We start from the raw sequence: 25803 nt of genomic DNA, 5'->3' as shown, positions 1-25803 counted from the left end.
CTTGACATCCAAGTCTCCTCCTTTTGATATCAGACTGATTTAAGTGCACAAGAATTTGGTCTTTTTTTTTTTTTAGTAAAAAGATTGAGAGGCTTACACCTTCTTTTCCCAAAACCACTATTTTAGACATGGGTGAATCAAATATTCTGTGGGATACCTTTTCTACTGTAGGCTCACTTGAGGTTTCTATGCTAAGTAAACTAAAATCAAATTTTTTCCTCTTGTCTAAATGCTCAAATATTTTGTTTAAGTGGCTCAGCAAGGAATTCTTGTTTTTTGAGACTTGATTAATTGTTTGTTATAAGAAGGATCTTTACCAAACATTTTAAAATCAGCAGTGGTTAAACCTGTACTGAAGAAACCTACGTCTGAACCAAACAATTTAAACAGCTATTGCCCAATTAGTAACCTGTTTTTTCTTGCTAAATTATTTTAAAAAGTAGTGTTGAGTCAATTTCAAGATTTTTTTAGATGTTGATCAAATACTAGATGACCATCAGTATGGCTTTTGTTCCAATCACAATACTGAAGCACTCTTGTCCCTTTTTGATATTTTTAGGCGTGGATTTGACTGTGCTACTGGGTTTTTTCTTGTCCTTTGCAGCATTTGATACCGTTGATCAATCTATTCTCATTAATCGTCTAATATAGGAATAGAAAACACTATTTTAAAATTTTTTTTCTCCTTTTTGAGTAATCGTTCCCAATTGGTATATGTCTCTGGTCATTGGTCTGATGAATTTGCTTTGGACACTGGGGTTCCTCAGGGGTCACACTCTCAGCAGTATTGTTTAATGTATATATTGCCCCAATTTGCCAAGTCTTATCACAACTTGACATTTGCTGTCGTCTGTTTGCTGATGATATCCATTTTTTTTTAGCCTATCTCTGAATCAATTGTTCTTTAAAGAAGATTTCCTATTGTTTAAAATCCCTTAAGGATTGATTGACAAATAATAAACTTCTCTTAAAGACATAAATTTTATATCTGGAAAGATACCCTCATAAGAGGGTATGATAGGGTTCAAATCTTAATAGTGGCTGAGGTAAGGAATCTTTTATTATGGATTCCACCTTATCATTAAAGCCTCAGATTTCAAGAGTTGTGAAAGAGGTGGTTTTCAAACTTCATATGCTTTGTAGATTACAGCCGTTCTTAAGCAAGTCCAACTTAAGAATTGTCACCCATTTTCTTGCCCTTTCCTCTCTGGCTACTGTAATGCCTTGTATTTGTGTCTTCCCCCAAAAATCTTTGAAGGCATTGCGGTATGCCCAAAATTCTGCTGCCAGGATAATTACTGGGATGCTGTTTCGTGATCATATCTCACCCATTCTAAAGAGTTTACATTGGATACCTGTTAAATAGAGGATCTCTTTTAAGATACTAATGTTAGTTTTTAAAGGTTTGAATGGCGGTGTCTTGCGCGCCATTCTCTACCTACGGGCATTGAACAAATTTCTCATAAGAGAAAAATTCAAGATGGTCTCTCTGGGCACGCTGCTCCCACTCCTCAGAGGAGACTGGCTTAGCTCCCTTGATCTCAAGGAGGCTTACGCGCACATTGCTGTCTTCCCCAGCCACCAGAAGTACCTCCGCTTCGTGGTGGGGAAAACACATTACCAGTACAAAGTGCTGTCCTTCGGGCTGGCATTGGCCCCCTGCCTTTTTACCTAATGCCTAGCGGTTGTGGCCGCCTACCTCAGGCGTCCCTTGGTGCACGTGTTCCCCTACCTGCACAACTGGTTGTTCAAAAGCGACTACCGCTCTGGAGCCTTGCATGCTCTGGTGCAGACGCTGCAGGCATCGGGGTTTATCAACTTCCCCAAGCTACATCTCTGCCAGTCTCCTCAGCTGGACTTCATAGGCGCCAGACTGGACATGGCACAGGCAAAAGCTTTTTTGCCCTGGGACTAAGCAATCGTCCTTGCCTCACTGGCTACTCTTATCTGGAACAGCTGGAGAGTACCAGCCCACCTGCTGGGCCCCATGGCGGCCTCTGTCCATGTGACCCCTCTGGCTCGCTTCTGCATGAGGATGGCACAGTGGACCTTGCGATCCCAGTGGCGACAGGCTTCCCAGAATCTCAAGGCTCCTCTCGCAGTCACTGACCCTCTGCGAGTGTTCCTATCCTGGTGGGAAGATCTTTCCAACCTGTTAAAAAGACTTTTTTCAAGCCTCTCCGCCCCAGGTGATTCTCACCACCGATGCTTCCCTTCAGACTGGGGAGCCCATGTGACCGGTATCCATACGCAATGTCTCTGGACTGCCTCAAAAGCCCACTGTCAGATAAACTTTCTGGAGCGTCAGGCAATCCACTACGCCTTGTGGACGTTCAGGGATCAGTTGTCATCCAAGGAAGTCCTAATTCGGACAGACAACCCAAGTTGCAATATGGTATATCAACAAGCAGGAAGGCAGGTGCTCATTCCTGCACCTGCTTCCTGGAGGCGGTGCAAGTGTGGACTTGGGCTCTCTCTCAGGAGATGTGGCTGCATGCCACGTACCTATTGGGTCATCTGAATGTCCTGGTGGATCGCTTAAGCTGCTCCTTTCAGCCTCACAAGTGGTCCCTCCACCTGGGGCTGGCGGCCGAGCTGTTTCGCAGCTGGGGCACGCCGGATCGTGGACCTCTTTGCCTCCCCTCACAACTACAAGGTGAGCAAGTTCTGCTCCCTGTTATTGGGGGGACGGACATCTGGCCTGCGCTGCCTTTTCCTTCCACTGGGGGAGAAGCCTGCTATATGCATACGCCCCTCTGCCACTCCTGCTGAAGACTATGCTGAAGCTTCAACAGGACGGCAGGACCATGATCCTGGTGGCACCCTTCTGGCCACGTCAAGTCTGGTTCCTACTTCTGCAGGACTTGTTTGTGCAGACCCCCGTCTGGCTGGGGATGGCGCCCAATCTCATCTCCCAGAATCAGGGCACCCTGCGCCATCCAAACCTCCGAGCATTGGCCTTGAAGGCTTGGATGTTGAGCACATAGTCCTTTAGCCTCTGGCGCTCTCAGACTGTCTCTCCCAGGTACTGGTGGTGTCCCGAAAACCCTCCACAAGAAAGTCCTGCAGCAGTGATGGCGAACACCAGTCCTCGAGGGCCACAAACAGGCCAGGGTTTCAGGATATCCACAATGAATATGCTTGAGATAGATTTGCATACTATGGAAGCATTGCGTGCAAATCTCTCTCATGCATATTCATTGTGGATATCCTGAAAACCTGGCCTGTTTGTGGCACTCGAGGACTGGAGTTCGCCATCACTGTCCTACAGCTTGAAGTGAAAAGGATTTTCCATTTGGTGTGCGGGGCATGGCTTGGATCCCTTCTCCTGCCCCCCTTCCTCAGCTGTTGGGACTACCTGTGGCACCTCTGAGTCTGGGCTTCAGACCAGCTCTGTCTGGGTCCACCTGAATGCTGTCAGTGCATACCATCGGGGTGTTGCTGGTAGGCCGGTTTATATGAGGCCTCCTTCAGCTGAAGCCCCCTCTTCGGTCTTCTGTCATAGCCTGGCACCTCAACGTAGTCCTGGCACGGTTCATGCAACCCCCTTTTGAGCCGCTGCAGTCTTGCAACCTGAAGTTCTTTACCTGGAAAGTTTTGTTCCTGGTGGAGATTACTTCAGCTTGTAGGGTCAGTGAGCTTCAAGCTCTGGTGACCTACCCACCATACACAAAGTTCTTCCATGATTGTGTAATGTTGTGTATGCACCCAAAGTTCCTTCCCAAGGTGGTATCAGATTTCCACCTTAATCAGTCCATCGTGTTAACCACCTTCTTCCCCAGGCCTCATTCCCACTCAGGGGAGTGAGCCCTTCATACCATGGACCACAAAAGGACATTGGCTATCTTTCTGGATCGTACAGCAGGCCATAGACAGTCCACCCAGCTCTTCGTATCTTTTAATCCCTACAGACTGGGAAAAGCAGTGGGTAAGCAGCCCCTGTGGAACTGGTTGACTGATTGTATTGTGTTTTGCTATCAGCAGGCAGGCCTTCTGCTCGCCGGCAGAGTAAAGGCTAACTCTGTGTGGGTCATGGCAGCATCAGTAGCTCATTTGCGCGTAGTCCCCGTTGCCAAGATTTGCGGGCCACAACCTGGAGTTCTCTTCACACATTTGCGGCTCATTACTGTTTGGGCAAGGATGGGTGTCAGGACAGTGCCTTTGGTCAATCCGTCCTTCGCAACCTGTTCCAGTCCTGAACACAACTTTTCATTCTGTGCTCTTTGGGAACCAGTCAGTCCTTTTTCGGCCCACGGTGCCACAGTTGTTGTACCCATTGGCACTTTAGTCGGTCGCTGTGGTCCCTGTAGTGGCTGGGGACAGTCTGGAGCTTGGTACTCACCCACATGTGAGGGCTACCATCCTGCTTGTCCTAGGAGAAAGCGCAGTTGCTTACCTGTAACAGGTGTTGTCCTAGGACAGGCAGGATGGTAGTCCTCAGGAATTCCGCCCGCCTCCCCACGGAGTTGGGTTCTCCTTTCAGTTTGTTTTATTTTTTTGCTCATATTTTTTCATCTATATTACGAGACTGAAGAAGGACGTTGCGTGGACGTGCAGATAGCAGCATGCTGGGCATGCTCAGTGTGCTGGTCAAAGCTTCTAGAAACTTTGACAAAAGTTTTCCATGCCTGGCTCCATCAGATGTCACCCACATGTGAGGACTAACATCCTGCTGTCCTAGGAGAACACCTATTACAGGTAAGCAACTGCGCTTTTTTTACAGGGACCAAGTGATATCTAGTGGCCAACCCATAAAGGCGCCACACGAATGAAAAAAAAACCTTTTCAACTTATTTCTAAAGATCAGTAAAAAAGGTTCAGAATTAATTTTGAGCGAGAGTTCATTCCAGCACATTGGACCTGCAACATAAAATGAGTGTTCTCTTAACTCGGTTAGTCTAATCTTTTGCAGAGAAGGCATAGAAAAAGTTGAGGAAGATCTCAAGAGGCACATGGTTGGTAGATTTTTCAAGTAAAGATAAAACTATTGGGTGCTAATCCATTGAAGGCCTTCAACTTAATTCTAAAATGGATAGGAAGCCAGTGGAGCTGCACCAATGATGGGGTTTGCCAGTGAATTCTAGCAGCAGCACTCTGAATCAGTTGCTTGCTTATAAATTAGTGAAGACATAGATAAGACAAAAGGTTTTATTGAAGTCAATAAGCAAAGAGAAGAAGAAATGGTATTGACTATTTATGTCCCTTTTAATCTCTCAGAATTCAGCAGGAACCAATATCGAGTTCTCTTCCCTTTAAAATTATTTAAAAAAAATAAAATAAAAAAAAAAAACAATTGTCAGTGGGGTGAATGGGTCTCTTAAGTCAAACAAATAAGTACTTCAGGCTAGCTTGCAGTTCTTCACACTTTTACACAAAAATAATGCAATGCCTTGATTATGTGCCATCCTCAGGATTTATCTTCCATGTACTTCCAGTATTTCTTAAATTTTTAAATGCTTTCTATCATTTTAGTTAGTTGTGTTAAAGATTAATATTCTATGGTGACTGCAAACCTGCATGGTATAAAAAAAAAGTGCACTCATATATAAATAGGAATAAAATAACCATAATTGTTTATATTGTCAAATGTGTGAAGTAGAAAAACATTATCCAGGCTAGAATAATTTTAAACTAGTAAGGTAGTTGTGTAGAGTTTTTAGTTTTGTCGCTCTAACGTTTTATCGCTCTAATTATACTGTATATACGTTTTATCACTCTAATTATACTGTATTTATTTATTTAGTTTTTTATATACCGGCATTCATGATAAAATCACATCATGCCGGTTTACATTTGAACAAGGGGTGCAGGATAACATAAAACTGAAACTCGTGTATAGGAAATGAAGTTACAATGAACAAGGGTAATAGAACTAGGAGAAGAGGGAGAAAGACTTGAGTAGGATTAACATCATGGTTAATTATTTACAGTGCCGGAGTGGAACACTCTTAGAGTAGAAGAGATGAGATTTAAGATTGTTCTGGGAAGGCTTGTTTAAATAGCCAGGTTTTAAGTCTTTTTCGGAATGTAAGGAGGCAAGGTTCATGGCGAAGATTCGTGGGAATGGAGTTCCAGAGAGAAGGTCCAGCTGTCAAAGGCCCGTTCTCTCAGGGTTTTATGTCGTGTGAATTTCGTATTGGGTACCTGGATTGATCTTGTTCTTGTTTTAAACTATCTTTCCATGCTGCCCTTGGTTAACCCCCTCCCAGTTCTCCTTCCCTGTTGATATGTATTTTCAAGCCTTTTGTTAGAATGTGAACCAATATGATGTCCCCACTAATACCGGTATATAAAAGTTTCTAAATAAATAAATAACGTATGTCTTAAGGGGCAAGTTATTAGTTGTGATAAAGTTTCTTACTTGCTTGAGGAAGGAACTGCCTAGTCATGAAAGCTTACATCTTAATACAGTTGTTAACCATATGATATTATTTTTCTCCGAGGACAAGCAGGATGGTAGTCCTCACACACGAGTGACATCAGATGGAGCCCTGACACGGAAGACTTATTTCAAAGTTTCTAGAACTTTGACTTGCCACAGTGAGCATGCACTATACCATGCGTCCACATGGGGTTCCTCTTCAGTTGCTCTTTTTCCGTGGAGCTGCAGCATCTTGGTTTGTGAACTCACTTATGGCCTTTTTGACTTTTTATGAAAAACATTTCACTTTTTTGCTTAAAGTGATTTTCTTCACCTATGTTTGACGCCAGGTCCCTCTCTGTCCTAGTGTTCCTAGTAAGGATTTTCGAAGTTTATTGGTAAGCTTCCTTTCGCAGTCTTTCCCACAACGGTGGTGCATCAGTGCCCGCAGGCCATTAACACTCGTCGGCATAGATTTTGATCTTGCCTCACGATTATTTTGTCCCGTCATGGCCACGTCTGAGTTTAAGCGATGCCCTCTGTGCCCGTGGACCACATTCTTCATTGATCCCTCATGATGAATGCATCCTCTGCCTGGGGGCATCGCATAATGCCTGGGGTTGCTGCAAATGCGCCCAGATGACCCCAAAAGGACGACGTCGTCTTGACAAGATGGGCATGCCTCTTTGTGTCAAAGAAGTCCGAACCGGTGGCATTGGCATTGAAGAACCATGGAGCCGCCCATTGCCACATTGTTGGGTGTTTGGCCCTCTTTTATGTTGGGGGGACAGCCTGTAGCTAGGTATTCACCCATGTGAGAGGTTTACCATCCTGCTTATCCTCTAAGAAAACTGAGTTGCTTACCTATAACACGTATTTTCAGAGGACAGCAGGATGTTAGTCCTCATAAAATGCACCTGCCACCCCGTGGAGTTGGGTTTCTCCTAATTTTTCATTTATATATAATTCTGTTATAAGATTAGAGAGGGACCCTGCGTGGACATGTGGTATAGGGCACACTGAGCATGTTCAGTGTGGCAAGTCAAAGTTCTAAAAACTTTGACATAAATTTTCTGTCTCAGATCTCCATCTGTCACCCATATATGAGGACTAACATCCTACTGTCCTAGGAGAACACCTGTTACAGGTAAGCTACTCTGCTTTATCCAGCTACTTTTTTTTTTTTAACTAATTTTATGGACAGTAGTGAATGACACAAAATAGTTGATTGGATTTTTAAAAACATGTTTGTGAAGAAGAGCTTTAAAATGTCCCATGGTATAAAGTGAAAACTAGGAATAAAAAACAGTATCTTAATGATTCTGTACATTATAACTTAGTCAATTATTTAATGTTTTTCTTAGTACTAGCAATTTTTATGTAAGTACTAAGGAAAAAAGTCATCCTTAGGAAATATAATGTACCTGTCACAAGGTGTTAGTATTGCTTCCCAGATGACTGACTAAAAAGAAATCTGAGTCAGTGGTGAATATCCTTAATACAAAGTTTTGTACTATATAAGTATTAGCTTCAGCTATCCACAAAATCAACTAAAACTCCATATATCAGGTAGCACTATAGAAATAATAGTAAGTACAAATATATAATGTTTTATAGAGTTTATGGGTGTTGAATGTTTAAATATTCTGAAAAGATGTGTGGAGGTCTATATTCAGACACAGTCCAGATAGCAGAGTTAACCGGATAAAGCTATCCGGCTAACTTTAGAGGCATATTTAATAGTGCAGCTGCACTATTGAATTTTGTTGGCTATCTTAATTAGTTAGCTGGTTAACTATAGCCAGCTAACTTTAGAACAGCTTTTTGACTCGACCAGACTTAGCTGGCTAAGTCATCCAGCTATCAATATTGGAGTTAGCTGGTTAACTTAATCAGCTCACTCAACTCCTCCCGGTTATGCCTTTGGACGACCCCTAACTTATCCGGCTAAATTCTAGCTTCCTAACTTATTAGCCAGCTAGAATTTAGCCAGATAAAGGCTGAATATGTCTGGGAAAGCCATTTAAACGGATAAATATTGCGTTATCCATCTAAATAGCTTTTGAATATGAACCTCGTTCTTTGTCATGAAATTTTTGAACATGTTAATTTGTAATAGCTATATATATATTTCAGAGGATCTTTACCTACAAGTCTGTTATGCAGTCAACTGTATTGCCAAAATGTTTTCTGACTCTCTCTGGTGACATTATTTAATGCCAAGAAAAATAACTAGCCAACTTATTTTTGGATAATAGTTGTCAATAAATATTTCTCTTGTACTACCCAGGCTATCAGGTTCTAGCCCCCACTGCCTACTATGATCAAACTGGTGCTTTGGTAGTAGGCCCTGGAACGAGAGCTGGCCTTGGAGGTCCAGTCAGATTAGTAGCTTCAACACCTGTTTTAATCAGTTCTGCAGCTGCACAAGCAGGTGAGTCACCCTCTTCTCTGATCATGTCATTTAAATGTTAATACATTGCTTATTGTGTGCTGATCATCTCTGTAAATTGCATTCATTGTATTTGTCAAAACTATTGTCCTGACTCCTAGCACAGCACACTATTGTCCTACTTGAAAAGGAGGATTTGTGGGTTGAAGATACAAAAGGGCAATGTCAATGAAAAGGTAGCTAAAATCAAAGTGAGGAAAAGTGTGAAACCAAAGACAAAGGGGAGAAGAGAAAGATAGAGGAAAAAATATGGTGAGCTATGTATAGCATCAAATGTTTATGGGTCTGTTTCCAATTTACACAAACCTATGTGGATTAGGAGGCAGAATCCATAATACTTATCTTTCTCCAAGAATAAGGAGGATGTATCATACTATGGCATTGACAGTGTCATAAGAAGTTCTAGAGAAGCTTTTCAAGGCATTATTTCATTTCCCATGTACATGCCACATTGCATAGCCCTTTAGTTGTTTTGTCTGTAGTGGGACTTTGATGAATTTTTGCAGCTTGCTCTCTGTTCCTTATTTTTTTTTGTTTTACCCCACTAATAATCTTAGCTTTTTCAGCCATTTTTAAGCCTGTTCTTTTTCCTGGTTAAGAGACCCCAAGCTTTTTTTCTTTAGTGCATCTTCTGCTGCAACTTTACCTGATGCTTTTCATTGAGGAACATTTCATCTTTTCATTTTGCATTGACTGTTTTCCTTACTATTTCCCAGAAGAAGGCCAGTGGCTTTGAGTGCTGATTCTGGTGTGACTTAGTTCATAACTGGCCATCATGGTCTACACCCATTGTCTGGGGCTAGAGCATTTCTTGGATAAATGCCATATTGTGATTCTGTATCCTTCTCTGATCTTTGTGATCTACTAATCTTGGCCTTTTGGAAGTGCCATCATCTCGAACAGCTCGCCTGGTGAAGTCACACAACAGAGTTTTTTCTGTAGCAGATCCAATTCTATGGAATATGCTTCTGGAGTATCTTCTGCTTATGGCATGTACTTGAATGCTTCAGAAAGTGTTAAAAGCTTTTTTTTTTTTTTTTTTAAGCAGGATTTTGGTGAAGTTTTCTGCTACATGGAATCAGGTTTGGCTCCAGGTTGGAGCATATAATAGCGATGATATAATACATTTAACAACTTGTTAATTGCCTACATTGACTCAAAGTCTGGGCACAAATATTGACATTATACCTAACTTCTTGCTGAGCTATATTGGGTTGTTTCTCAGACAATAGTGGTAATTTTTTTTTGATTATATGCTAAGGCACGTTTTCATTACAGATTTTTCCATATGTAGTTGCTTTGCTATAGTCTTTGGTTTGTCTTTATTTTTCCTTCTTAATGTGTATGTTATGTAATCTAACATGAACTGCTGGATATGAGTAGAATATAAATATTTTAAATAGGATGATGTCCTTTAATGTTGTATCTGCTGAAAGATGTCACCAAGGACCATCCATCTTTTAATATTGAGACTTCAGGACATCTTCACTTTTATGCAAAACTCCACTGAAACTCCATTGGCATTGAAAGTCTAAAGAGCTCATTACTGCAGATATTAATGTGAGAGTTCATGTCCAAAATGGTACATAGATGGAACAACAGGGAGAATTGACCATCTGGAACAATAGGTTAACCACATATCTTCAGTCCAGTTGGGACTGATCCTGGATAAGGGTGTAGCTTATTGTAAACTCAACCATCTGAAAAATAATGGTAGATTCCTGAATTTTTTTTTATTTATTTTCCCAATGTGCCCTTAACATCTCCAGTAGATCTTCTAAAAAAAATTTTTAAAAAGTGCTTTCAGGAAATTTTAAGGACTTGTGACAGGGCTGCTCTGCTGATTATTAAAGCTTTTTCTTGTTTGTTGGGAAGAAAACCAAGGCCCAAGTTTCGGGACTAGAAGAGGCAACCCTGTCTGCAGATGGTTCAGATCTGACAGATTAATTGCTACATGGAATCAGGTTTGGCTCCAGGTTGGAGCATATAATAGCGATGATATAATACATTTAACAACTTGTTAATTGCCTACATTGACTCAAAGTCTGGGCACAAATATTGACATTATACCTAACTTCTTGCTGAGCTATATTGGGTTGTTTCTCAGACAATAGTGGTATTCTCTGTAGAGAATACTAATAGAACTTACCTTTTCGCAATGTTTGTATCCCCCCCGCCCCGCCCCCAGACCAAAACTGTATTCTGTGACTGTAGATTTGCATTCGACATACTCTTTTTCTAGGGCTAAACATTTTATCTAGACCTGCGTAAAACTATGCAGTACTAAAGAGAAATTTCTGGCAATATACTAAGTATATCAAGTTGTGGCAAAAAGCTGATTTTTCATCTTCTGATAATTCATCTGATGATGCATCCTCTAGACCATTTACTGATGGGGGTAAACAGGTTTCATTCCATCCAGTTGTTTTTTTGAGAGTATCCAGTCAGAATACAAATGGTAAGTTTAATACCCCATTTTTTAGGGCTTCATTCTTGAAGTTCGACAGGGAAATGAAACACTCAAATGCAAAGAGGGTACTCTACCTCAGGACAATTACAACTTATGCCAATAGATAGGCATGTTAGCCCGCATCATACATTTGATGCACATAATGACTCCTTTTTGAAGGAACAGGCAGTATTCAATTTGTCTTCTAAGGTTTTAACTCCAGCTATGATGTCCGTTTTGAATAAAGGCTTTTCGTTTGTACCCACGAGTAGATATTCTTTTGATACTCATGTTGATGTATTCAAATTTTGTAGACACTTGCATAAAATCACACTTTTTTGGCTCAAGTGCTAATGTGTGTTAAATCTAAATTATATAAACCATCGAAATGAATCCCACCAGTCCCTCTGGACCCTTTAATTCAGGCTTTTCAAACATACTTGGACATATTGGACCAGAAAGATTATTTTTTAATTTGACAATACAAGAACTGGCTGCTATTACTACCTTGCGAGAGGATTCCTCATTTGTTGTTGTTCCTGCTGATAAGGGAGATGGGGTGGTTGTACTGATTACAGACAGTTATGATAAGGAAGCTTTCCTAGCGTGTAGCAGATGGACTCAAAACAAGTGGGTATAGTGTGCTCGTGCTGGCAGTTGGAGACGGATCTGACATCAGCACGGGTACATATACCCCCGCAGGAAGTGCAGCAATTCAGTAATTTCCGTCTCCAAAGCAGTTTGGAGCTACCTCACGCTCGCTGAGCGTTTTTCCAAATTCTAGACTAAATTCATAGAAGAAACCTACCTGAAGACTAGCCCCGCACTCCTGCGGTGATACCATTTGGTCCCTCCCCCAGTTGAGTTTCCCGAGGTGATTTCCGTGGTCCCTCGGAGGTAAGAGCCTCGGTCCGGTGGCCGCCTCGCGGCAGGGACCTAGCCCCCGAGTGAGAAGGGCTCGGGCGCGGCTTAGAGGCAGCCTCGGTCCCGGCGCGGACTTGGCCCCCGAGCGAGATGAGTTTGGGCGCGGCCTAGAGGCAGCGGGTGCACTTCCTCGAGCACGGCGGTGACGGTAATCACCCTCTCCCCCGCAGCCGGAGACCGCCCGGGTCGCAGCCGGGAAGCGCCGAAGACAAGGTAAGGCGTACATCTTTACTTGTTGGTCTCCGAGGAACCGAGGATTAGCGGAGTCTGCCTACGTGGCAACCCGCCAAGGAGGTCGCCATTTTGCCTGCCTGCTCGCCATCGCCTTTTGCCCTGGTTCGAAGCTGCGCACTAGCGCTCAGGCCAGACTGAGTGCACAGGCGAAGGGCGTATATGTTAGGCGTCCGAAAATGCTTGGGCGCATATTCGATAGAGGCACCTTGATTCATGTTGAACAGCGCACGCCCGTTGATAGGCGCCCGTTGATAGGCGCCCGTTGATAGGCGCCCGTTGATAGGCGCCCGTTGATAGGCGCCCGTTGATAGGCGCCCGTTGCTAGGCACGTTCATAGGCGCCAGCCGATAAGCGCACGTGGATAAGGCATATTGGTAGGCGCACATCTTTCGCGCATATTACAAAGCGCAGACGCCAGCTGGGGGGAGATAACAGACAAGATGGAGCGTAAGAGAGCCCATGCGTCAGCAGAGCCAGCACCCGCAGACTCAGGCATAAGAGCTCTAAGCCTCTGCTCAGCATGCAACCTCAGAGCTACACAGAGCGAGGAAGCAGACTCCCTATGTGCCCAATGTAAAGAGGCCCTGGGAGTTCCAGGCCAGGACCGGTCGCAGCCCAGCGTACTTGCCAGTTCCTCAGGGAACACCCCGGACCTAGCAGGCCACGGTGACCAGCCAGGGAACCCGAGAGACCCTGGTGCCCCTAAGGCCAGATCCTGCTTCGCTCTCCTGGGTGGACTTGTTCAAGGGGATTCATGCCTTTGTCTCAATGCAGTCTGCTCCCCGAACGGGTCCATACGTACCGGATAACCCGGCCCCTGGACCCTCAAGGCCTAGGCACGGCCACTCGCCACCCGGAAGCCCCACTTATGGGGATTCAGATGTTCTGAGGAAGACGACGAGCTCCCCGAGGAGGGAGAACTGCCCTCGGGGATTGAACCATATCGGACCATGAGGTGCTTCTTTCTGAAAGAGGATCTCCCAGGCCTGGTCTCTCAATGCCTGTCGGAACTGGATATCCCGGGCCATGACACCCCAGGGGAACCTAGAATGAATCCCCTGTTAGAGGGCCTGCGCCAAACGGCTCACCATTTTCCCCTCCTACAAGCAGCACAGCAGCTAATCGATTTGGAATGGAATGCGCCGGAGGCCTCATTCAAAGGGGGTCGGGCCTTGTCTGGCATGTACCCCTTAGACCCGGCAACCAAGGAGCTGCTGGTGTGCCCCAAGGTAGACGTCATAGTTAGCGCAATTGTGAAGCGCACCACCATTCCGGTGGAGGGGGGGGCGGCCCTCAAGGATACACATGACCGGCGCATGGACGCCATTCTGAAACAAGCCTTTGAGGTGGCAGCCATGTCCCTACGAATTGCAACCTGCTGCACCGTGGTGACGCGTTCCTGTTTATCACAGGCTAGGAACAACACCCCGGGAGAAGAGATGGAATCAGCTCTCTCGTTCCTCACTGACGCAGCCTCCGACCTAGTCCGTATGGCGGCCAAGGGGGTGTCATCCTCAGTGGCAGCCAGGAGACAGCTCTGGCTACGTAGTTGGTCGGCCGACTCCTTCTCCAAGACACGTCTCACGAGAATGCCCTTTAAGGGATCCCTCCTGTTCGGCAGCGACCTCGAGAATGATTCTTGTTTAGAGATTGGGGTAAGAGTCTCGCTTCCCCAGAAGAAGCCCCGCGTGTGGGGATGAAACAAGGAATTCTTTGTTGGGAATAGGAGTGTTGGAGACTATAGACTGTGTTGTATAAAAGGGAGAAAGGAAGACAGCTATATATATCTGCGAGTGTTATTCTCTGTGAACATATATAGAAGAATTTGAAGACTATAGCTTCTTTGAAAAAATTGTGGTCTGGTTCCATTCTCCTCTACATTTTCTGACGCTCTTCAGCATCTACACCAGTATTTTTTATTATTTTTTAGCTTTACATGTGGGTTTAGGGTTGATATGAGTATGTATGTGTAGGTATTATGTGTTTTTTTATAATACGGGTATACTAGGTTTGACACTTCCAGCGGTACAAATATTGTATTTGTTAAAATAGGTGATTACATACATGTCTTTTTGATAAAATAAAATTATTGTAAAGTGTTTGTAAGTAACTTTATTAATCAACATACTATATATTGTGTACTTTCCCTTATTTTGCTGCTGTTGAAATATAACAAGTAGCTCCATCTCTTGATTCTGATCTCATATTATGTTTTCATTGCCAAGTGCTTAATAAAAATGTCAGCCGTATGATATATATTTGAGCTTGACCAGTTTTTTTACACGCTAGGAAACCAGAAGGTCATTGAGGGGACATTTGACAAAGCTGACTTGATATAATACAAGATTTGAAGAGCCTATGATTCTTCCTATTACAAGTTTTCTTTTCTTTTTCTTTCATTTTCCCTACTTCAAGGTTTCAGTTCCTTGATCCACATTTCTAGTGGGCTAAGCAATAAGTATCCTTGCATGGAATTATTTTCTAGCATATTTTCCTTTTCTTCATCAAGATGTTTTTTCAGTTGTAAAAGGTGAAATTCATAACTAAATAAAAGCCTAGAGAGCTGCACTGATGGAGCAATATCAAAATATAGGTCCAGGAGCAGAGAGCCTTGCTGCTCCTACCACTTGGCACCTAAGAAGAACTCCTCTAGACTGGGCTTGGAGCTTTGAAAACTTGGCACAAAGTACTGTTCAAAGAAATGATTGCTACGTGCTCTTCTAAGAGGTTAAGCTAGAAGGTAAGCTCAGCCTGATAGACTGAGACTCAGCTGTGGCAGATTGCAAATATTGAGACATTTGACTGATACGTCTGCTCCAGATACTGGGGAGAACTAAACTTCTCCTGCTTGAGGTCATGCCAATGTGGACTTCAGCAATGATTGAGAGAAACATAAGACAAGAGGATCCTTGACGCTTACTCTCAACACCTCAGTTCTAGATGCCAGCACGGAGTGCTCAGACACCATCTTCTTACTCACTGAATCAGTCTTTGAATTGAGTTCTATGGCTTGATATTTCAGTTCTGAGACTGCATCAATGCCAAGTAGAAGTATGACAGCTTTAAAGAAAGAAGTCTCTCCAACTCTTCAGTCTCCTTTGTCCCCAGTGCCAGTAGTCATCTGGAAAACCTGCTGAGATATTGGACCTATGGTAGATATCTTCCCAGAATATAGGCACAGTTTTAATCTTAGAATCTGAATTTGAAGAGGCTTGGTTTCCAACTTGTAGGTCTGGAGAATCTTCTGAAGAAAGACATTTTTCTGATGACCCTTCTTAAGCAAAGAGTAGAGCCCCTCCAAAGTAACTTTTTCATATATTTTATACAGAGAATGGCTGGGATTATTCTTTTAAATTTAAAGATAAGTGTGAGCTTGGAACACAATTTCTTGGCTTCTCCTGGTATCTAAATATCCCCAAGAAATCAGTGGCAGAGCCCCTCCACCATCTCCTTTAGGATGTGCAGAAGTCAATATGAGGCTCACTGTACCTCCTTTTGAAAAGATGGATACCAAATGCATTTAAAAAAAAATTTCCAGGATTTAGCCAAGTCCAGTTGTACCAATCTGTGGTGATTGAATCTGCCCTAAAAAGTGTCAACAAAAAGTACATAGCTAATCTTTCGTTTGTGGCCAGAGTAAATGAATACATCATGGATGATCATCTCCAAGAGTTCATGGAGGCTCATTTTTTGTTGAATTTTTCAGAGTCTGTTTCAGGAAAGGCTTTAGCACTGATATGGTGCTGTTAGCTGTCTTAGAATAGCTAGATTAGTTTTGGATAAATGGGGTCAGGGTTTCCTCACACAACTGGATCTCTTGGCTGCATTTGATCTGGTTGATCATGAGTTTTTACGTAAGATTGAGTCATCTAGTACGTGGTGACTCAGTGGCCAGGTGGTTTCCCACTTTATTTTATAATCAGGCAACTAAAGGTTAACTTGGGCTCTAGTTTCTTGGAGCCATGGTCTTTAAGATGTAGGGGACTGACAAGAGTCCCCTTCGTTTCCTGTTCTCCTAAATGTTTTCTTGCAATCATTGGGTGCCATCATTAGAAACTTAGATTTCATCAATTAGTTATGCAGCAGGTGATCAAATCTTTTTTTCATTGATTAATTCCTTTGAATATACGTAGATTTTTAATGCTATATTTTGTGTGATTTGAATGTAGGTAAGTTAGTTAAAATTTAAATTGGATGAAACTACATTTTTATTGGTAGGTAAAACAGATTTGCCTGCTTCCAATTTGTGCTAATTGCTGGGTGGTGCCAAGGTGACTGAATGCTTGCAGCTTGGGGATCATTCTGGACTCTTCTTCATCAATGGTGGATCAAGTTAATGCAGTGGTGAAGAAGACTTGTTAACTTTTGGTTAACAAGTCTTCTTAGACAATTACAAACATGCTTATGTCTACCAGACCTTAAATATGTGATTCAGTCTGTGTTTCGCTCAGCTTGACTATTGCAATGCAGTTTATCTGGGACTTATGCAGGCTCAGTTGGTTAGTCCAAAATACAGTTGTCAAGATCGTTACAGAGTGGAAGGGATTGGACAAAATTACACCAAATATTGCTTGCTTTGCATTGTCTGCTGATTAAATTGCATTTTCCTAGCTTGCAGCCAGATGGACTCAGGACTAGAAGACTGTGTTCCTCTGCTAGCAGACGGGAGACAGTTTTCAAAGCTGATGTCACCCTAGATATACCCCTGCAGTGACCTCAGCTCTTCAGTATCTCTCCGTCTCTTAGCAAATGCGGATGCTATCCCCACACTAGCACGGTGTTAGCGGGATTACAGCACTAATACAAAGAGAGAAAATGTTTACCTTCAGTTTAAAGGAAGTTCGAACCCGCTCTCCTGCAGTAATACCTAAGGGTTCTTCCCCCAGTTGAGAATTCCTGAGGCGATATCTGAGATCCCTCAGAGGTGTGCCTTGGTCTGGTAGCCGGTTCCCAGCATGGACTTAGCTGCTGAAGCAGCTGAAAAGCAGCAAGTGCAGAAGCCGAGCGTGGCGGTGAAGGCCAAAACCCTCTCCCGCCAGAGACTGTCTCTGTACTCAGCCGGTAAGCGCTGAGACCAGGTAAGTAGATAACTCCTCCGATCCAGAAATGTGGAAGGGCTTGGGTAAGTCTTTCCTCCAGTCTCCTTGCTCGGCACGCCGTAAAGACTTTGTTCCTGATCTCTGTTTGGGCGAGGAATGGGGGGTTCCGAGCGGGTTGAGCCAGGCCCCATTTTCGGCTCTGTCGACTCTCCACGTGGCGACCCGCGACAGCACCATATTGCGTGCAGTTTGGTGCGGCGCCATTTTCCCCCTTCGGCTTGTTGGTACGCATGGTGCAGGCCAGCCTGTGCGCCTAACATGCGTGTAAATATGCGCACGTCACGCATAACCACACTCATAACTTCGTGCACAACCGAGAGACATATGCGCTCAGAGGCGAGTTGGTGCACGCCTGATAGGCAGTAACCTGCTAAATGCACAAACCACACAGGCTGTGACCCGGCAGCAAAGAAGCTCAGGTGACACTCTCTCAGCGCGGCCTGCAATATTAGAGCCGCACAGTCTGACCTGGAATCCTGCCTGTGTCAGCACTGTGAGGAGGCCCAGGGAGGGCTGGATTCTCAAAAATTTTCCAAACCCGGCCCATCCCAGTCGGAGGACAGGTCAGCCGCAACCTTAGCCAATAACTCCCTGGACTTGAGCAATTCCAGGATGACATCCTCCCTGGGAGAGGGCAATTTAGTGGCCCCTACCCCGGTTCCCCCTGGGACAAATATGGACCCGGTGGCCTTCTGTTGGTTGGCATTTTTTCAGGGCCTCCAAACCTTTGTTCAGGCACAGTCAGCACCGGTTCCTGCCCGGGTTAAACCCCAACTTGGGGGGGGGGGGGGCCTCGCTCCCCCAGCCCTGCCTTCGCCATCTAAATGTTGGCAGACTCCTAGTGCGGTCCCTGGAGCACTCTGAACCGGTGCGCAAGGCAAATCGCTTGTTTATTCTTCATGGCAGGAAGAAACAGGGCGAAGCGGCTTTGCAAGCTACTATAGCTCGCTGGATTAAGGAAGTAACCATTACGATGGCTTGTCTTAGTGACTATAAAAAACTTAATAAATAAGTAATCAAGGCAGCTTACATAGAGGCAGGGAAACCTTTGCACCTCAGGTCAAAGCTCATCCTACTAGGGCCCAGTCAGTATCCTGGGTGGAGGCTAAGCTACTGTTGCCCGCCAACATCTGTCGAGCAGCGACGTGGTCTTCCCTGCATACCTTCGCCAGGTTCTACTGCCTGAACGTCCAGGCTCAGGAGGACGTAGCCTTTGCAAGGGCAGTGCTAACTGGACCTTGGGCAGTCTCTTGCCCCGTTTGGAAGTAGCTTTCCACTGGTCCTGAGTCCATCTGGTACATGCTAGGAAATGGAGAAATTATGTACCTGATAATTTTGTTTTCCTTAGTGTAGACAGATGGACTCAGCATCCCGCCCACGGCTGCCCAGGAGAAATGCCAAGGAATTGCCTATGAGGCGTTCCTCGCTTCCATATGAATTACGAGTAAGCCGGTGCTCTACCCCTAGTTCAGGGCATTCACAGTATGGCTGGTTTTGATGCTTATGTTGGTCAAGTACACTGGCGGTCTCCAGTTTTTAATCAAGTTTTGTTAACAAAGGGTTTAATCAAGTATCCAAATTCTAATCAAGTTCTTCGATATATATGTCCACAATAGTTTTTCGAAGAGAATACTGAAGAGCTGAGGTCACTGCAGGGGTATATCTAGGGTGTTATCAGCTTTGAAACTGACTCTGTCTCCCATCTGCTAGCAGAGAAACACACAACCCACTGGTCCTGAGTCCATCTGTCTACACTAAGGAAAACAAAATTATCAGATAAGTAATTTCTCCAGTTTATTTCAAAATCCTCACTATTACATTTAGAATATTAAAGGGATGTGCCCCTGGTTATATTGTGTGCCATATGGTCAAATATCTTCCCCGGGGTCCTCTTCTATCTAGTCAGCATTGCTGGTTGGCTCTATCCACTTCTCAAAAACTGAAGCTTACTAGCTCAAGGTAAAGATATTAACATGGAAAAGCCCCACAGTTGTGAACTGCACTGCCAATAGATCTGAGAACTGAAACTAATTATCTTCATTTTCAGAAGGACATTATGACTTGGTTATTTAATAAATTTCTTGGCCCATAGAGATTTGTTTACTGGTGTCTGCTTAGTACTGAACAGCAGAGGGTTCTAGTTGAGGTTAGATTTGAAAGTAGGTGATACGGTTCGATATTTTATTTATTTATTGTAAAACATTTATTATCTGCACATCTCTCATGGTGGAGTACAAGAAGGATTAAAATATACATATTTAAAATTAAACTAAACACAAAAACATATGCAGTACTTGCAAGATCATCAATAGTACTAGAGAATAGGGGTAGTGGGTAGATTATTATAAGAAAATGTACTATCCTTGTAACTGTTTATGCTATGTATTTATGGATTAGATTGGATGTGTTGTGTTAAAATTGTAATTTTTGTTGCTGTAGTCTAACTTGAGTCCGAGATGATGGAGATAAAAGTGGAATAAAAATGCCTGTTTATATTAAATATTTAGATAATGCCAGCTGAACATTCTGGGGATATACAGTGTTTATGCATCATTTTGGTTAATTTAATCTCCATAAGAACATAAGAAATTACCATGCTGGGTCATACCAAGGTTCCATCAAGCCCATCATCCTGTTTCCAACAGAAGCCAAACCAGGCCATTACCCAAACACTAAGAAGATCCCATGCTACTGATGCAATTAATAGCAGTGGCTATTCCCTAATTGATTAATAGCAGTTAATGGACTTCTTGTCCAAGAACTTATCCAAACTTTTTTTGAAGCCAGCTACACTAACTGCACTAACCACATCCTCTGGCAACAAATTCCAGAGCTTTATTGTGCGTTGAGTGAAAAAGAATTTTCTCAGATTAGTCTTAAATGTGCTACTTGCTAACTTTATGGAATGCCCCCTAATCCTTCTATTATTTGAAAGTGTAAATAACCGATTCACATCTACTCGTTCAAGACCTCTCATGATCTTAAAGACCTCCATCATATCCCCCCTCAGCCGCCTCTTCTCCAAGCTGAACAGCCCTAACCTCTTCAGCCTTTCCTCATAGGGGAGCTGTTCCATCCCCTTTATCATTTTGGTTGCCCTTCTCTGTACCTTCTCCATTGCAACTATATCTTTTTTGAGATGCGGTGACCAGAATTTTACACCATATTCAAGGTGCGGTCTCACCATGGAGCGATACAGAGGCATTATGACATTTTCCGTTTTATTAACCATTCCCTTCCTAATAATTCCTAACATTGTTTGCTTTTTTGACTGCTGCAGGACACTGAGCCGACGATTTTATAGTATTATCCACTATGATGCCTAGATCTTTTTCCTGGGTGGAGGCTCCTAATATGGAACCTAACATCGATAACTACAGCAAGGGTTATTTTTCCCTAAATGCAACACCTTGCACTTGTCCACATCAAATTTCATCTGCCATTTGAATGCCCAATCTTCCAAGGTCCTCCTGTAATGTATAATTGATGAATTATTAATGAATATAAAATTATTAATGAATAATTTTGTATCATGCACAAATTTGATAACCTCACTCGTCGTATTCCTTTCCAGATCATTTATATATATATTGAAAAGCACCAGTCCAAGTACAGATTCCTGAGGCACTCCACTGTTTACCCTTTTCCACTGAGAAAATTGACCATTTAATCCTACTCTGTTTCCTGTCTTTTAACCAGTTTGTAATCCATGAAAGGACATCGCCTCCTATCCTATGACTTTTTAGTTTTCTTAGAAGCTTCTCATGAGGGACTTTGTCAAATGCCTTCTGAAAATCCAAATACACTACATCTACTGGTTCACCTTTATCCACATGTTTATTAACCCCTTCAAAAAAAATGAAGTAGATTTGTTAGGCAAGACTTTCCTTAGGTAAATCCATGTTGACTGTTTTCCATTAAACCATGTCTTTCTATATGCTCTAAGATTTTTATTTATTTTTTATTTTATTTATTTATTTAAGTTTTTTATATACCAACATTCAAGACGATAGTCCCATCATGCTGGTTCACAAGAAACAGGAGTGCAAATTATAATAAACTTAACAACGTGAACAATAGTGCAGAAAAAGCAGTTACATGTAACAAGGAAATATAGAACTTGGAGTAAGAAGGAAAATGAAGATCAGATAATTACATATAATAACATTGTAAGAGGTGGCTATTGATGATATTGCTGGCGATGTGTGTTGATAGTTGGGAGTTAAATAATGTTGGAGTTAGGAAAGGCCTGCGTAAACAGCCAGGTCTTAAGTCTTTTCTTGAAGGTTGAGATGCTGGGTTCCATTCTAAGATCTGGGGGGATGGAGTTCCATAAGGTAGGACCGGCTGTGGAGAAGGCCCGATCTCTTAGCGTAATGTGTCTGGTAGTTTTGGCTGGAGGTACTTGAAGTGATCCTTTGTAAGCATCTCTTGTCGGTCTTGAGTTGTGTAATCGGAGGGGGATATGAAGATCAATTGGGGCTAGTTGATGGATGTTTTTGAATATGGTGAGAATGGCCTTGTAGATTATTCTGAAGTGGATGGGCAACCAGTGGAGGCCCATCAAGATAGGGGTTATATGTTCTCTTCTCCTGGTGTTAGTGAGCATACGGGCGGAGGCATTTTGGACCATTTGCAGTGGTTTGGTGTGTGATGAGGGGAGACCAAGCAAGATGGTGTTACAATAGTCCAGCTTAGCAAAGATGATTGATTGTAGAATCGTTCTAAAGTCATGTGTGTGGAACAGAGGTCTTATTCTTTTCAGCACTTGGAGTTTTTAAAAGCAGTCTCTGGTGGTTTTGTTGATGGTAGCTTTCAGGTTCAGGTGATTGTCAATTAGAACTCCTAGGTCTCTCACTTGTGTAGTATTTGGAATGGCTGGATGAGTGGGTGTGAAGGAACTGTTTTCTGGTGTGATGAGTAGAAGTTCCGTTTTTGATGAATTTAGTACCAGGTTGAGGCTTGTGAGAAGCTGTTTGATATTTTGGAGGCATGTTTCCCAGTGAGACAGTGTTTTCGCGAGAGACTCCTTGATGGGGATCAGGACCTGAATATCATCAGCGTAGAGGAAATGTTTGAGATTGAGGTCAGTGAGAAGTTGACATAAGGGTAACAGATAAATATTAAACAAGGTAGGAGACAAGGATGAACCCTGGGGGACTCCTACTGACGCGGGGTAAAGTGAGGATTCTTTGTTATGAATCTTAACCTTGTATCCTCTGTTGCTGAGGAAGGTTCTGAACCATGAGAGGACAGTGCCTGAGATACCTATGGCTGTTAGTTGGTTGATGAGAAGGGAGTGATTGACCGTGTCAAATGCATCTTGAGAATAGTTTCCACTATTTTTCCGAGCACTGAAGTCAGGCTCACTGGTCTATAGTTACCCGGTTCACCCCTGGATCCTTTTTTAAATATTGAGGTTACATTGGCCACCCTCCAGTCTTCAGGTACAATAGATGATTTTAATGTTAGGTTACAGATTTTAACTAATAGATCAGAAATTTCATTTTTGAGTTCCTTCAGTACCCTAGGATGCATACCATCCAGTCCAGGTGATTTGCTACTCTTTAGTTTGTCAATCTGGCCTACTACATCTTCCACGTTCACAGTGATTTCGTTCAGTTCGTCTGACTCATCACTCCTGAAAACCATCTCCGGAACTGGTATCTCCCCAACATCCTCATTAGTAAACAGGGAAGCAAAGAATTCATTTAGTCTTTCTACAATGGCCTTATCTTCCCTAAGAGCCCCTTTAACCCCTCTGTCATCTAATGGTCCAACCTACTCCCTCACAGGTTTCTTGCTTCGGATATATTTAAAAAAGTTTTTGAGTTTTTGCCTCTATGGCCAACTTCATTTCAAATTCTCTTTGCCTGTCTTATCAATGTTTTACACTTAACTCGACAATGCTTATGTTTTATCCTATTTCTTCAGATGAATCCTTTTCCAATTTTTGAAGGATGCTCTTTTGGCTAAAATAGCCTCTTTCACCTCACCTTTTAACCATGATGGTAATCGTTTTGCCTTCCTTCCACCTTTCTTAATGTGTGGAATACATACGGACTGCGCCTCTAGGATTGTATTTTTAAACAACGTCCATGCCTGTTGAACACTTTTAACCTTTGCAGCTGCACCTTTCAGTTTTTTCTATTATCCCAGGACAAGCAGGATGCTAGTCCTCACATATGGGTGACATCAGTAATGGAGCCCTATACGGAAAAACTTCTATCAAAGTTTCTATGAAACTTTTGACTGGCACCAGAGTGCCTACTGAGCATGCCCTTCAGTCTTCTTTTTTCCGCGGAGCCGTTAGCCTCGCGGTTAATCTGGAGTCCTGTGGTTTTTCACCACACATAAAACTTTAGAAAAAAGTTCGGAAAAAATTTTCCGCCGCAAGGGTCTCCCTTCCGTTCCATCGCGGTAAGTTTTTTTCCCCCCGTGATTTTCGCGGTTCCATACTGTTTTTCTGGCCCTTGCCGTCGACAGCTGCCCGGCAGAAATGGCCTCGGGTTTTAAAAAATGCCCGAATTGTGCGAGAAACATGTCCATTACGGACCCACACCAAGAATGTGTTCTTTGCCTCGGCGAGAAGCACGACGTCAAGTCTTGTAGTTTGTGCCGAGATGACATCAAAGGGACGTCTGCTCCGGATGGAGAAGATGGAGCACCTCTTCAAAATTCAATTGCTCCCATCGGCATCGCCGTCTGGATCGATACGGCAAGTTGTACGGAAACGACGACTTCCAGGTGAGGCAGGAGACTCTTCTACTCCCTCCCCCTCGCCATCGTCAAAGGCGTCCACCTCTGGCAGCGAAAAACATAAAGAGAAGCATCGGCATCGACGCCAGCACGCCATCGAACCGGTGCCCGCTGAGCCATCGAAGGATGCGGCCTCCTCCGCTAAGAAAGCTCGGACGAGCGCGGAGGCTCCGAGGCCTACGATACCAGGGCGATCCCCACCGCTATCGGTGCCGGGCACCATACCTCCTCAGGGCTCTGAGGAGGTATTGGTATCGCCATCGCCGCCTCCCCCCTTAGCTGCTCTGATACCATCAGCTATGCGGGCGGAACTTGACGAGTACATCCGTCAAGCAGTGCTACAAGCTCTGCTCAGTGCGGTACCATGCCAGCCATCGACACCGATGTCGGCATCGACACCAGCTCCGATGCCTTTGGATCCATCGCCATCGATGCCGCGCCCGATGCCTTCACCGATTCCACCGGTGACTCCATTGGTGCCATCTTCAGATTTCACGGTTCTTCAACCACTGATGAATAAACTGGACACTTTGCTCTATGCAATCTCGAGGAAACCCAGAGATATCGATGAAGAATCTGTTCCAGGACCCTCAGGAGTTCCCAGGCCTCATCAGCCTCGGTCTCCTTTACTACCACCAAGGCCGAGAGACACACCGCTGGGGCCAATTCCACTGAGGTCCCCAAAAGATACAGGCACAGATACAGACTCGGAGTACTCCTCAGAAGAAGACATACTGTCTGAACCATCTCCTCCTGAGGACCGTAGAAAGTCTCCTCCGGAAGATTTATCTTTCTCAAACTTCGTGAAGGACATGGCGGACACCATTCCTTTCCAGTTGCATGCAGAGGTGGATTCCAGACAAGACACTGGAAGTCCTACAATTCGTAGATCCTGCCAAGGAGATTTTGGCTGTGTCAGTACTTGAGGTATTACAAGAACCCATGTACCGAATATGGGAACATCCTGGTTCACTAGCAGCGGTAAACCTATTTAGTCCAACCAATCCCTGGATTTCAAAAGACCCAGCTACCCCACCAGTCAGTGGTAGTGGAGTCGGCCTAGAAAAAGGCTAAAAGATTGAAGTCTCATGCCTCTACACCACCTGGAAAAGACAACAGGTTCATGGACAACTTGGGTCGTAAAGTTTTCCAAGGCTCTATGTTGGTATCCCGGATTGCATCTTACCAACTGTTTATGAACCAGTACCAAAGAAATCTTTGGAAACAAGTCCAGGACCTGGTACTCATACTTCCTGATCAATATCAGGAACCCTTCCATCAACTGGTTCATAAAGGCCTAGAGGCAGGCAAACATGAAGTCAGAGCTACCTACAACAGTTTTGAAACTGCAGCACGCCTCTCGGCTTCTGGAATAACAGCACGTAGATGGGCCTGGCTTAAGGCATCCGATCTCCGGCCAGAAGTACAGGAGAGACTAGCCGACCTTCCCTGTTTGGGGGATAACCTGTTTGGCGACAAGGTTAAAGAAGCGGTGGCAACTATTAAAGATCACACTGAGACACTC

General features: G+C 43.8%; 1 protein-coding gene across 7 annotated transcripts in view; it reads left to right on the top strand.

The window, feature by feature from the left end:
* The window catches only part of PUM2 (pumilio RNA binding family member 2), a 427826-nt gene that overhangs the window by 231483 nt on the left and 170540 nt on the right, over positions 1–25803 (top strand). For all 7 annotated transcript variants that reach the window (XM_029595976.1, XM_029595973.1, XM_029595975.1 and 4 more), the window contains one exon: positions 8652–8795. In XM_029595976.1, the coding sequence (XP_029451836.1) occupies positions 8652–8795 (144 nt within the window). The remainder of the gene's footprint in view (positions 1–8651; positions 8796–25803) is intronic.

The sequence above is a fragment of the Rhinatrema bivittatum genome, chromosome 3 (genome assembly GCF_901001135.1).
Source record: "Rhinatrema bivittatum chromosome 3, aRhiBiv1.1, whole genome shotgun sequence".
Lineage (NCBI taxonomy): Eukaryota > Metazoa > Chordata > Amphibia > Gymnophiona > Rhinatrematidae > Rhinatrema > Rhinatrema bivittatum.
The sequence above is the reverse complement of the archived record's forward strand: the minus strand, read 5'-3'. Positions and strand labels throughout refer to the sequence as shown.